The sequence below is a fragment of the Protopterus annectens genome, chromosome 3.part1 (assembly GCF_019279795.1).
Source record: "Protopterus annectens isolate FY-2018-M chromosome 3.part1, PAN1.0, whole genome shotgun sequence".
Classification (NCBI taxonomy): domain Eukaryota; kingdom Metazoa; phylum Chordata; order Ceratodontiformes; family Protopteridae; genus Protopterus; species Protopterus annectens.
In genome coordinates, this window is record NC_056732.1 from 1,708,774,315 (window position 1) to 1,708,789,385 (window position 15,071).

The 15,071-nt window shown below is 43.0% G+C and overlaps 1 protein-coding gene across 1 annotated transcript in view; it reads right to left on the bottom strand.

Moving 5' to 3' along the window:
- ADCK5 (aarF domain containing kinase 5) overlaps positions 1-15,071 on the bottom strand; it is a 1,011,483-nt gene that overhangs the window by 409,283 nt on the left and 587,129 nt on the right. The window contains exon 8 of the mRNA XM_044067719.1: positions 13,194-13,325. Coding sequence (XP_043923654.1) covers positions 13,194-13,325 — 132 coding nt within the window. The remainder of the gene's footprint in view (positions 1-13,193; positions 13,326-15,071) is intronic.

A 15,071-nucleotide genomic window follows, 5' to 3' on the forward strand; every position in this document is an offset into this window, starting at 1 on the left:
TCCATTCTTCATCCTCTTCATAGCTGTCCTTACTTCCTCCTTGCTAATCTGTTTCACTTCCTGATTCACTATCCCCACATCATCCAACCTTCTCTCTCTCTCATTCTCTTCATTCATCAGCCTTTCCATCTACTCAACACACTCTCCTCACTTGTGAGTACCTTTCCCTCACTATCCTTAATCACCCTTACTTGCTGCACATCTTTCCCAGCTCTGTCCCTCTGTCTAGCCAATCGGTACAGGTCCTTTTCTCCCTCTTTAGTGTCCAATCTCTCATACAACTCTCCATATGCCTTATCCTTAGCTTTTGCCACCTCTCTTTTTGCCATGCACCTCATCTCCTTATACTCATGTCTACTTTCTTCATCTCTTTGATAATCCCACTTCTTCTTCGCCAGCCTCTTCCTCTGTATACTCTCCTGTACTTCCTCATTCCACCACCAGGTCTCCTTGTCCTCCTTCCTCTGTCCAGATGTCACACCAAGCACCTTTCTAGCAGTCTCCCTTACTAGTTCTGCTGTAGTGACCCAGCTATTCGGTAACTCTCCACTGCCTCCCAGTGCCTGTCTTAACTCTTCCCTAAACTCCACTTCACAGTCATCCTTTTTTAACTTCCACCATTTAATCCTTGGCACTGCTTTCACACACCTCCTCCTCTTCTTGATCACCAATGCCATCCTACAGACCACCATTCTATGCTGCTTAACTACACTTTCCCCTGCCACCACTTTACAGTCTCCAAACTCATTCAGACTGGCCCTCCTACATAGGATATAATCCACCTGTGTGCATCTTCCTCCACTCTTGTAAGTCACCCTATGCTCCTCCCTCTTCTTAAAATACGTATTCACCACAGCCATGTCCATCCTTTTCACAAAATCCACAATCATCTGACCTTCTGCATTCCTCTCCTTAACACCATACCTACCCATCACTTCCTCATCCCCTCTGTTCACTTCACCAACATGCCCATTAAAGTCCACACCAATCACTAGTCTCTCACCCTTGGGTACACTCACCACAACTTCATCCAACTCACTCCAAAATTTCTCTTTCTCATCCATCGCACACCCAACTTGTGGAGCATATGCACTAACAACATTCATCATTAAACCATCAACTTCGAGCTTCATAAACATCACTCTGTCAGACACTCTCTTCACGTCTAAAACACTCTTGGCATATTGTTCCTTTAGTATAACCCCTACCCCATTTCTCCTGCCATCCACACCATGATAGAACAATTTGAACCCATTTCCTAAACACCTGGCCTTACTTCCCTTCCATCTGGTCTCTTGCACGCACAATATATCAATCTTCCTTCTCTCCATCATATCAGCTAGCTCTCTTCCTATACCAGTCATACTGCCAACATTCAAAGTTCCTACACTCACTGCTACATTCCTAACCTTCCTCCTCTCTTCCTGCCTTCACCCTCCTCTTCTCCTTCGGCCAACAGTAGCCCAATTTCCGCCAGCACCCTGTTGGCTAACAGTACTGGTGGCGGTCGTTGTTAACCCGGGCCTCGACCAGCAATATAAACTTTACCTTCATCTACAAGCAAATACACCACATAGGTTGTATAAATCAGAGAAGGAAAGATAAGTTCCAGTAGAAAAAAGGAGGATGGCGGGTGGGTAACCTGGAATGCAACAGTGAATACACTCGAACATCTACATTTATGGTAAGTGTACACAACTGTACTATGTTCTTCGTGTTTCACTGTTGCAGTCATTACATTTGGGTAGAGCCCCAAAGCTATGGTTGGGAGGTTGGAGCTAAACAGCAGTAGGAGCAGCTATGAGGCCCTGCAGAACTGTAGTGGCAAAGCCTGTCCTGGATTTAGAGTAGAGTGGCAGATGATAGTGCTTTGAAAAGGTGTGCACTGAACTTCAAGTAGCAGCTTCTAAAATGTCTTTGGTTGGTACTCCCCTGAGAAAGGCTGCTGAAGTGGCTGCAGCTCTGGTTGAATGTGGCCTAATGTCCTTAGGCACTGGCTTGCCATGGTGAAAATAGCATAAACGAATGCAGTGGCCTATCCACTTTGAAATAGTCTGCTTTGAGATGGCCTTTCCTTGTGATCCTGCAGCATATGCCACTAGTAATTGCTCTGTCTTCCTGAAAACTCTGGTTCTGTCCAAGTAGAATCTAAGCTGTCTCTGTACTTCCAAAGAATGTAGTATTCTCTCCCCGCTGTTCTGTGGATTTGGATAAAAAGTTGGCAGATGAATAGTTTAAGAGCCACACTGGACACCACTTTGGGCATAAATGTTGTGTTTGTCCTCAGGGAAACCTTGTCTGGATAAAACATGATAAAAGGTTCCACAGCCATGAGTACCTGTAGCTCTGAAACTTGTCTTGCAGAAGTTATTGCTAGGAGCAGAGCTGTTTTCCAAGATAAAAACTTTATAGCAGCAGTAACAGCTGGCTCAAAGGGAGGCAGGATGAGTTTTTCCAAGACACAGTTGAGGTCCCATACAGGTGTTGGAGATCTCCTTGTAGGCCTTAAATTCTTGGCTCCTCTGAGGAACTGTTTTAATAAAGGATGAGAAAAGATTGGTGGCTCTGTATTGTAATGAGCCAAAATGGCAGAGGCATGAATTTTAATTGATGAAAAAGATAGGCCTTTGTCCAGCATCTCAGTGAAGTATTACAAAATCTGAGGGATATTTAATACAGCTGTATCAGTTCCTTGTGCCTGGTTCCAAGCACAGAATCTCTTCCATTTTCCAGCATAAGATTTTCTAGTACTAGGCCTTCTGGCTTCCAAAATGACATCCATCACAGCTTTACTGAGATGTGTGTTTTGTATGACTACATTATCCGCCATGCTGCCAGGTTTAGAGTCCTGAGTTGGCTGTGCAGGATCTGATTGTTTTGCTGGGACAGTAGATGGGGTATTTGAGGTAAGGTCCAAGCTGGGCATTGAGACAAGTTCCTTAGGATTGGGTACCAGTACTGGCGGGGCCAGTCTGGGGCAATCAGTATCATCTTTGGCTTCTCCTGTCTGACCTTTAGGAGTACCTTGGGGAGGAGAGGCAGTGGGGGAAAGGCACATACTGATAGGTTTTTCCAGCTGAAAGACAGGGCGTCCACTTTCCATGCTTGTCTGTGATAAGTCCTTGTGCAGAATCTTTTTAGTTGGAAGTTGTGAGGGGAGGCAAATAGATCTATGTGCGGGAATCCCCATTTCCTTGTTATCATGTGGAAGACTTGTGGATCCAGCTGCCACTCGTGGGGATCCATGAGGTTTCTGCTTAGTTCGTCTGCCAGAGTATTTTTCCTTTCCTGGCAGGAATTGTGCCTGCAGATGTACTTGGTAAGTCAATGCTGTGTCCCACAAAGCCATGGTTAGTCTGCAAAGGGGGTAAGAATGTGTGCCTCCCTGCTTGTTTATATTACCACATGACCGTGGTGTTGTCTGTCTTTGTCAGTAGTTGTCCCGGATGAAGTAGGTCCTTGAAGGCTGTCAGGGCATTTTGAACAGCTAGCATCTCTTTTTGATTGATATGTAGATGCATTTGGTTTGCGGACCATGTGCTCTGAATGCATCTTCCTGCCATGTGGGCCCCCAAGGCATAATCTGATGCATCTGTTGTAAGGTTTTGCCTGGCTGGGGGTAATGTGAATGGCTGTCCCTTGTTCTGGTGACAAGCCTTTGCCCACCATCGAAACTCCTGTTGAAGGCAGGGAATGAGAGTAATCATTGTTTCCAGGCTGTGGCAATGTTGAGTCCAAACACTTTTTAGGTACCATTGAAGTTTCCTCATATGCAGTCTTGCATATGGAATTAGTAGGATGCAGGATGCCATGAAGTCCAAAGCCTGCAGAATTTTTCTTGCAGATAACTGGGCCTTTTTTGCCATTACTTTGAAATAGGTAGTCAGTTGTCTTTGTTTGTCTGGTGTGAGATAAGCCATCTGGGCAGTTGTACTTAAGCTTGCACCCAGGAATATTATCCCTTGAGAGGGTACTAATTTTGATTTCTTTTCGTTGACTCTGTACCCTAGGCATGTTAGAAGACTTTTCACAAATGCCAGATGCTGTAGAAGGATGTCCTTGTTCTCTGCTTGAATTAGGTAGTCGTCCAAGTAAGGATATATTTGTATTCCTCTTTGTCTGCAGAATGCAATTACTGGTGCCAGGCATTTTGTAAAGACCCTGGGTGCAGTAGATAAACCAAAGGGCAGTGCAGAGAATTGGTAATGCATTGAGCCAGCCTTGAATCTGAGGTATCTTCTGCATGATTGCCTGACTGCGACATGCAGGTATGCCTCTTTTAGGTATAAAGTCACAAGCCAAGCCTTCGTGCCCAGCATGGGCAGAAGCTGCTTTAAGGTCAATATCTTGAATTTTGGTATATCCAGGAATGTGTTTAGGATAGACAGGTCCAGTATTGGTCTCCAGATTTTGTCTTTTCTGGGTACCAAGAACAGTCTTAAGTAAAATCCTTGTCCCTGCTCTTGCGCTGGTACTTGTTGGATGGCCCCCATGTCCATGAGGGATGAGACTTGTTTTTGTGCCTCTGCCCATTGATTTTTTTGGCAGATCTGGCCAACAATTTGCCTTTGGCAGGGTATGGAAGTGGAACTTGTAGCCTTGTGACACTATGTTTAGAACCAACTTGTCTTGGGTTATAACGTGCCAATTTTAAGAAAAAAGTGCTATTTTTCCCCCCTAAGGGTGCTGCCAGGAGATAAGTGCTTGGCGCAGGCAGGGGGAATTCATTGGGACTGTTTGCTGAAAGGTTGTGATTTGTCTTCTCCACTTTTGGAGGTAGAAGCACCCCACTGCTTTGACCTGTATGAACCTTGCGGCTGGGATCTGCCACTAGGGCATTTGGATCTGCCCCTTTGAGGTCTGTCTGAGGCAGGAAAGGACCAATGTTTTGTAGGCCAGTGTCTACTAAACCTATGTGGCTGTACTTGTAAAAAAATATTTGACAGTTTGCAAAGATTTAGCTTTGTCCTCCATCTTCTTTAACACCTCTTCTGCCTTAACACCAAACAAAGCATCATGCTGTAAAGGTACATCTAATAATTTAACTTTGACATGATCAGGCAGATTTTGTTCCTTTAACCAAGCATGCCTCCTAATTACAGAACCCGTAACTGCGGCCCTGCAGGAGGCCTCCAGAGAATCAAAACCACATTGCAAAGTATGCTTTCCAACTTGTTCAGCTGCATGCAATATATCCTGCATTTCCTTGTTTTCTGCACATTCAGAGTTTATTAACATTTTCTGTTTAAGCAATGCCATGACATGTTGCTGATATTTGAGCATATGAAACTGACAGTCTAAGGCCCTTATAGCCAAGGTAGCAGATGTGTAAACATTCTTTCCCCATCTATCCAGTGCCCTAGAATCTCTGTCAGAGGGGGTAGGGTTTTTTGCAGCCGAAGCCTTAACCCTTTTGGGACCCTGTGGGTCTGCAGCAGGGTTTTTGAAAAGGAATTTATGAGAGTTAGGAACCCTGTAATATCTGTCAGGCTTAACAGGAGCTGGAGGTAAGGAGTCAGGGTTCAGACTAGTCTCTGAAAACACATCATCTACAATATCTAACACAGGTGGAATGGCTAGAGGCCTGTGTTGAGGTAGTAAAAGGAAGTCCCTGAGCCTCTTTTTAGATTCTGAAAAATCTTGGCTCTCCCAGTGGAAGTGCTCCCTCATGGTATGCACGGTTTCCCCAAAAGAATAGTCTTCAGGAGGAGAAGCTGAAGGAATAGATTCTTCAGCATCAAAATCCTCATGGGGGGAAGAAAATATTCTTGATCAGAAAAGGAATCGTAAGAAATAGAAACCTGATCTGAAGATTCATAGTCTGTCTCTTGCCTGGGCCTCTTATCAGGAGGGGGATGGGTACCCCTGATCAAGGTAATCAAGTCTTCGGCCATTTTGAGCATCTGTTTTTTGGGCATGGAGGCCTGTCCACGTGGCTCTTGAGTTTGTTTCTTTATCTTTGTAGGTGCTTTAGTCTTTGCTTTTGAAGTCGGTTTAATGTATAGATGTTTAGGCCTGAAAACACCCTCAGAAGCCGGTGCCTGCTCAGCGGCTCCGGACCCATCTGAAGGAACAGTGTCTGAGGCTCCAATACCTTGAGTTTCCAGTGGCATAGCCGACTCCACGTGGGAGTCGGTAGCGGCCTGCGACTCTAAACTAGCGGGTGTCAGGGGCTGCAAAAGCGCCTCACTGAGAACCGGTGAACCGGCGACTGTCTTAGGAGAAGCTTTGTCGTCAGCTTTGGGCCTCAGTTGCCTATCCTTTTCTTTTTCTTTGCGTTTTTTGTGAACTCCGGTTGTCGGATGGCTATCCAACGACATTTCTGGATAATTAAACCTGCATCTAAAATAGTTTAATGCAAAATCATACTGACGCTTCATAGTGCGTTGGTTGAATCTAGCACAAAACCAACAACCTGAAACGTTATGGTCAGGGCCTAGGCAAGGAATGAAAGTCCTTATGAGGTATTTGCTTTCCACAAGAAATACAGTTATTACCTTTTTCTGACATCGGTCTAGAGCAAGAAAAAAGTTTCCCCACTTCGGATCTGAAATTCGAACACGAAAATCTCAGGAGTCGGCCAATCGGCACTTGCGAACTGCTTCTGCTTCGGGCACCGCGCGGCAAGAAAGACTGAAGAAAATGGCATCAGCTGTTTCTTTTATACCCCTGATGCCCTGACGTCAGGGAAGAGCCGATAGCAGCTGACGCAGGACCCAAGACTTTGGAATTCAGGCCGACTGAGGGCAACCTGCCAGCAGGATTACCCAAATGTAATGACTGCAACAGTGAAACATGAAGAACATCCAGAAAAACCTGGGGTAACAACAGAGGAAAAAGGGTTTGAAGAGAAAGCATCTGAAAGGAAGGAACCTTAAGAAAGGTGTGCAAACAGAAATCCAGAATTGGCCTCCAACTACCCTCTTTTCAAGGAACCAGGAGCATTCTGGAGTAGAATCCCTTTCCTACTTGGGAAGGAAGGACAGTCTGAGTAGTTCCTTGGTTCACCAGGGACCAAAGAATCTCCGAGAAATGCGGAAGCTGCTCTTGAGGAGGTTGAGGAATACCTGAAAAAGGAGGAAAAGACTTTCACACCATGAAAAAACCCTGATGGATGATGGACAGAACCCAAGAAGCTGACGTGATAAGTTGCCAGTTTGGCAGACAGATAGAGAGCCAAAGGGCCAAGGGAACCTGGCTGAGAGCTGGGAGGGGGGAATCGAAGAGAAGCAGGCTTGTCAGATAAATGAAGCTTCTGGGCTACAGCTGCCTGCTAAGACTTAGCAGGATGAGCTCATCTACCACCCTTCCTGCCTTTAGTAGCCTGACAAGGCTACTTGTGAACAAAAGCAGACCTAGTAGGATAGTTTCTCTGGAACTTAGGGATAGGGGGAGACAAAAATATGTTTAAGGTCCTGCAACACTCCACCTCTGTCCTAAACAGACTTAAACATATTAGTAGCAGCAGTGCCAAAGAGATTTTTATTATCCAAAGGAGCATCCTGCAGCTTGTCCTTACTGTTGACAGGTAATGACTGAAAACAAAGCCAAGAATAATGCCTCATTACAGACCCAAAGGCAGCAGCTCTAGAAGAGGCACCAGCAGCATCATAGCTGCACTTGATAGAGTGGTGAGCCATGAGATGTAAAACCCCCAACAGAAAGAGCAGAGGACTTTTTTTCGGAATCAGGAAGGTCAGAAATAACCTGACAAGCCTGGGCAATCAAGGCCAGAGCATTTCTGGTCACGTGGGTCTGGTAATTAATGGCCCTAAAGGTCAAGGTGGCAGCAGTATAGACCGTCTTTCCAATCCTCTCCATGACTCTACTGTCTTTATCCGATGGCAGGACTTAGTAGAAAGCAAAAGTTTAAAAGGCTTGTCAGAGGACACTGACACTACAGCAGGATCAGCAGAAGGACATTTAAACAGAAACTGACAATCCTCAGAAACTTTGTAGAACCCGTCAGGCTTCTTGGGTACAAGAGCTGAGAATCAGGAGTCTCAGAGGCAGCTATATAGGTGTCTAACATAGCAGTCAACACAGGAGGTACTGCAGAAGGTTTAGGTGCATCAATCTGAAACAACTCATGATACCTCTTCTGGATATCAGACAACTGATAAAATCTCACTTAAAAGTATTCCATCATTCTGGCTACTGTGTCCCCAAAAATTGGAGGGAGAGGCATTTTGTTTGAATCTATTGATGAGGATAGACAAGTGGTAGGCAATGACATTAGCTGCAGTTTTAAGGTACTTACAGGGAAGATGGTCATGGGATACACATATATGCATTTTGGAGGTTGGAATAGGGTATGTAAAGTAGTGAGCTTGGCAAGTGGTAGTCCGGCAAGTTACCGTCCAGGTTAGATAAAAAGGTGGCAGAGTTGAAAAAGTGGGAGTTGAACACGCAGGCAGTATGGTAGACATGTTGGTTAGAATGTGGGCTGGATTATAATGGTTTGCCAAGTTTAAGGTTCATAGATTAGTACTAAGCTAACTCCCTTGCAAGCCATTTTAAGCCTAGCCAATTATCCCTTGTGAGACTCAAACCCTGCACCTTGTGTTTGTAAGGCAAACACCTTAACCATTAGGCCACCCTCCCAACCATCCCATGGAGTTGAGACAGGCCAGACCATTACGTTTTGAGTGAGCTAGAGTAGGCATTTTCATAGATTCATAGATTGCTACTACACTAACAACCCGGGGGGGGGGGGGCTTTCTAAGCTAGACAAGTCTTCCTTATAGAATAATGATGTCCTTTATCCAAATAGGACATTAAGGGCCAGGCATTTATAAGCTACCCTTGTCCATAAGGGACATGGATGCCAGGCCCGGTTTAAATTTCTCATTCCCTATCCACTAATCTAGGTTGCATTTAAACTGGGTAATGGACAAATTCAGCTTCGCACAGATGGGAAGCCTGTTCCACAGGAGGGGCAGTCTATGTTACATATATCCGTCTCTCCAGCATTTTCTGTTTTAGTCACAGGCAAAATTCAGGTCCTCAGATCTTGTATTTCTGGTACTGTTTGATTTACGAATATGCAGGAGATTCGTAAGTGTGGGGTTTACGAATGCCTTCTAAGCCAGGCACAGATCACCCCTCAGCAATCTTTAAGAGACTGGGTAGAGGGAAAGGGATTTACGGTGCTCTGCATAAGTCAGGTTTGTTACACCTTGCATTCTTTTTGTAAGGAACCTCTGAGGTCACTCTAGTTGTTGCATATCTTGGTCCAGTACATACCGAAGGGAGCACTGTACTCTACGATTGGTCTGATAAGGGAAAACTACACTGAGATAATGACCTCTTAACTTAGAGGCCAGCAAAGGATACATGTAGACATCCTGGGAGGGTGACACCTTCTCATTTGTTTTACTTTATTTTATTTGTTAACTAGGTACACACTAAGCACAAACCTCTTTTCAGTAGCGAGGAAAATGCACACTTATTAAAACTGGTGTGGTTTGCATTAAACTAGGGGATGAAGGAGTCAAACCCTGGACTGCAGTATTAACATCCTTGCTAACTCACAGGCTTAATCTCAGCACTAAATTGCTATTTAGTGAAATATTTTGTTCTCGTCAAGAATGGCTTGGGCTTTGGTGGTACTTCTAGGAGTTCCATAGGTTTGGGGAGAGAATAAAGGGATTTGCTGGTATTGCAGAAATCTAGCCTTTATCATGCTCTTTGGTGAGTTGTTTGGTAGAAGTTGGGGGACAGGAGGCAGAACTGGATTCGAGCCTATTTATTTATTACATTTGTTTAAATAAATAAATAGACTCAAATCCAGTTACGCCTCCTGTCCCCCAACTTCCACCAAACAACTCACCAAAGAGCATGATAAAGGCTAGATTTCCTGCAATACCAACAAATCCCTTTATTCTCTCTAAACCTATGGAGAAAATAAAGGGAGTCTCTTCTGCTTGAGCTGGGCTAGTGCATTTAGAATGTTTAGAAAAGTGTGACTGAAATGTAACACATCACTGAGAGGAGGAGTTTTTAGCCAATTTCAGTTGTGTAAGTACAGGGTTTCACAGAACTGTTCTCTATTGAACTTTGAGTGGTTTCTTACATAGCAGAATCTTATAAATTTGGGTGCTGAAGAGCGACAGCGAATGGTGACATTAGGGGGGTGGTCACTTAGACAGCCAGGCAAAATGCCTCATTACTTAATACTGTCGGTGCTGTTTGCTAGAATGCAGTCTATGTTGGTTTCTGTGCCTGAGGATTTGTTACATCTACTAGGGGTGTTTGACTTGATTAAATTATAAAGACTAAAGAAAGTAGCAAAGATATTTGGTGTTGTAGGTGAGGTATATGGGCTTCAGGTGAACCAGTTAATATTTTTAAGAAAGCCTAGGTCAGAGTGTTAGTGGATCAGCAGAAAGCATGCTTGCCTTGATACCGGAAGACCAGGAAGCTGTAGTTTATATTCCCACTCCAGGTGAATGGATTAATTTTCAAATTGCTGACAGTGCAGCATTAGGGAGGTGCTGTACACCTAAGACTGCAGTCCTTCAGACAAGATGGTAAGCCAAGGTCCCATCTGTTTGTGTTGGTGATAACTTAGAAGGGTGTAAAGATCCCACAGTACCTATAAAAAAGAGTAGGGAAGTTCCCCAGTGATCTGACCAAACCTACCCTACTTGTATAAATGCCACCTTGGGTCTCCCCTGATGATAGGCCAGTGGCCTAGTTGAACTAACCCAATCAACAACTATAAATAAAAATAAATAAAGAATATCCTCAATGACTAAGCAACCTAGACAACTGGATGGGAGACTGTAAATTCATCCCAGGGGTGGCAGCTATGTCTCTTATGGACAGGGGCAATCGGTGCTCTGCAAATAACCATCTAACCAAGGTCAATTAGGGAACACAGGTATAACATGGCTAGGCTTGTAAAGACCCTAGGGCTATAAGCCTAGTAACCTCGTATAAACCTATGAACTGGGATGCTGCTAGTCTGGTTGGGTGGTTTATAGACAGCAATAATGCAAATTATGTTATGGTTGTTGAGTTTCAGGATGGATGCTATCATTTCAGAGTTAATAAACGTTGGCGATACCAAAGGGTATAGGTGGATTTTAAGGTGGCTTGCAAATAGGATAGCCACTCTACCTTCACTCTCAGATGGGCAGCTAAACTGAAGAATGTTGCGGCCTTGGGGTTAATATTTCTCAATTTGGGGGTGGATGGTTTAAACGGGTTTCTGTTAATATAAGACTATGTGAAGACTTCTGAAGTGTCCAGGCATGTATAAGTGAGATTTTGTTATATATGCTATGAATACTGAAGCCTAGACGTTTAATGCTGCAGCTGCGAGTGGAAAGGGATGGTGTGGAGTTAACTGTGGTGGTGGGAATAGGGTTAGATGATATTTGGGGACCAAAGCTGCAGTGATGATCTCCACTTGTTAGAAGCAGCAGAAATAGATCCTACCTTATGTTTACTGTCAAGAGCCTGGTCTGTTTACACTGTAATAGAAGGCCTAATGGACCCTCCTTAATTTGATCTATTAAGAGCTATGGAGCCTAGAACCTACAGGGAAGCCCAAAGAATGAGAATCCTTAGTCCAAAATGTAACCACAGAGCAGCAGCCAGAAGAACCAATGGACTGATGCCCAGATGAAGACTGATTGCAGGTAAGAAACAGAAGGGTGATACTGATTAATTACTTACACTTTGCCTAATACCTTCAAAGGAGAAAAAAAGGCAAAGATAAAAACACCAGTTCACGGTAACTTTCCACCTGGGATGGTGCCAAAGTCCCTTACGGACAGAGGCAATCTGTAAGATACTCAAGGCACAGGCACAAACCCATGCCATCCTCTTGTACCTAGGGGCCATATATTAGGAAAAATTGGGTTATACTGGAGCTAGGCTTGTAAGAGCTCTTAAGCCATTAGTCTAGTAATCTCCTATGAACTTATGAAAATAGTAAAATAAGAACAATTAACTAATTAAGTAAACATTTTTCAATCACATTCAGTGTTTTAGTAATGTGACTTAAGGGTATTCAATTTTATTGTAAACAGAGCTTCCTAAATACAATAACAAATCTCTGACATTGTAACTACTATAATGAGCCTTGGAATGCCAAACCATGCAATGGGTATATTCAGTGAAGTCTACCTTGCATGATGGAAGGAGGTCTGAAGTTTTCCACTTTGTAACTTGGAGTGGCCATGTAGAAATGCTGGTACTGGTGGCAATGCTTTATGGTCACGCTCTTCCCTACATGATATAAACAGTGCTGGTATGGATCTTGTCATTGTGTGGTACAGCATGAACACTATAACGTACCATACTAGCCACTTAAAATTGAAGAGAGAGAGATACAACCTGCTGCAAATGGCAGAAAATAACTGGTAAAGGCAAGGCATGCTCTGCTAGCCTAGTGCAAGACAACTTGATGTATGCCAGCAAGAAACACAAGCACTTAGTCTTCAAGAAATGAACAGGACAAAACAAGTCACTAGTCATGTCAGGGACTGCAGGAAGCGAACTCTCAATGGTCAGTGTACTGAGGACTCCCTGTAGCAGATCAGATTTACTCCCAGATGCAAGGACACTTGTGGGATCAATGTTAGATGGAGTTTGTCTGTACTACTAATGCCTTCTCCCCCTGAAGGATAGGAGACAATCTGAGATCCTGCTGACAAACTGCAGCAGCTAAAAACAAACTGTACAACAATAGTTTGTGCAGAATGTCTCAGTTAAACTTCCACAACTATTATCAAGTAAGCCCTTACACAGCTTGTACAAATCCCTGCAAACTGAGTGCCAGATAATACCTTCATGCCTTATACTGTCTTGCCATAATATTAGGGACTAATGCAGAGAAATCAACAATGAGTTAATCTTGACAAGTTATCTTCTGGGAGTGTAAATATAAATACCTTACAAACCAACCCCAAAATTTTTAACATTACTGAGGAAATCCCAACATGTTTTCCATTTGGAAAAATAAACTGCTGCTCTAGTCAAGTTTCTTACAATACTGCTCAGTGGGACGGTTATGGAGGATTACTGAGATCCACTGTGGAAGTAGGGGGACTTCTTTCTTTAATAATGGCGTGGTTAAGACAGTGAGACCTAACAGTTTGAAATCTTCCAGAAACAACCTACTAACTTAAAATGTCTTAAAGAGGAGACTTTTAACTAGCTTCAAAACCATTCTGACTTACTTTGCTTGTCTTGTCCCAGTACACCTTTGGAATGACAACATATTTAAAGTTTTTAAGCTCAAGAGCACAGCGCTCAGAATTCCGTCCTTCATTTTCAAAATCTAACTCCTGCGCCAAAGTGCCTTTTAGGTCCTTAAGGGAGAAAAAGCAGTAAATAAAAAATACATTAATATTAAACCTTGGATATAAACACTAATTATGAGCAATACAGTTTTAATTAACAAATAATTTAATTTTTATTAGTATCTCATAATACACCTTAAGAATGTCATCAATAATTGTAAACAGCAAGCCCCAAATTTTATTTTCAGAGTTTAAGCAAAAGTACAAAATCAAGTTTACAATTCATGGGAGCCACTGCTGTTTTTCCTTCTTCAGTAGTAAATAAACTAGACAAATCAAAGTGATGCACAAAGTTTAGGGAATGGAATGTCTTAATATTGAGGTAAAAAACACAGCCATCCTTACATTTGTACATAATAAACAGTATTAGAGGTCTGTGGAATCTTAGAATGCAGAGATACAATATTTGTAAGCTGTAGAGTGAAAAATGTCAGATGAAACCTTACTAATGGGTTAGACCTCAAAGCACATACTTAATGATGCTGAGTCTCTTAAACCCCTTCATCAACACAATGAATGTTGAATATTTATACAAGTTGTAAAGTGGTGTGGATAAAGCACAAGGTAGGTAAGAGTACCTTTACTGCAGCACTTGTTGAAGGGACCCACATGACCCACGTTCAACTAACTCACAAGCACTGGGGGAGAGGGGCAAGGAGTGAGTGCCAATGTTAGTTTGACCATCTTAAGGGAAGAAAGGAGGCAACACCTCTCTGTACGGACAACAACAACAACTGAGTGCAATAAGCCTAGTGATACTCATACTGAACTGTTTAGCAGGAATTTGGCACATGCTGTAGTAACAATATGCCCTGACAACAACTGCAAAGATTGTGTTGCCGCCACAAGGTTTAGGGAATTAGGAATACATTAAAGATGACACAACCTTCTAGTAGATGACACCACTCTAGGCACTTCACTCTCAGTTCTCAATGGAACAAATAGGTTGGAGGGCTCTCACCTCTGCTACGGGAAATGAATTAATCAAATGGAAATTGGGGGGAGGCTTTCATGACCATTGTGGACCCCTAAAAATGTTTTAAAATATGCATCAGTACTGGTATAGTGTTATATAGGCCTCTACCAGAGAGTGATAAAATGTAGTAGACAATATCTGAATCTACAAAAACTTAAAGGGTGCAAAGTAGTAGATGAATCTCCCCAAATTCCTCATACACCTTTGTACCTCCCCAGGTACAAAACAAATCACAAGGCCCTAGCACTTCATAGAAAAATAAGTTACTACTGTTAAATGTTTTTGCAGTTTTGAACTAAATCTGCTGAGCAATGTTGTTTTACAGTAGATCTAGAGGGTCTGTTGCTATAAACTTTCCTATCACTTATCTGTCAAAAATGGTAGTTAAAGTGAAAAACAGCTTGCTTGAAGACATTAGGTTTGTGTCAAATGCCAACAATTGTAAAACAAGACTAGACATTCACTTTGTTGAAAGTTGTTATGAGGTTTGATGGCTGGCATAATGGAATGATACTTTTCATTGCCTGTATGTTTGTCTTGTCATGGTATACTGACTTAGCCAGCAGTGCTTTGAGGATAGGTAAACACATCTCTAAGCACATACTCACAAAGGCAACCTTAAGAATTTCAAAAGGTGTGGATGAAAAAGCAGGAGTACCTTTACAGTGACACCTGGATATCTATATACAGCTGCATGTCATCATTTCCACAGTGAAAACAGTCTATCAAAATTCCCAACCATTTCTTTGTTATGAGATCCAGCTCAGCCATGGCCTCAA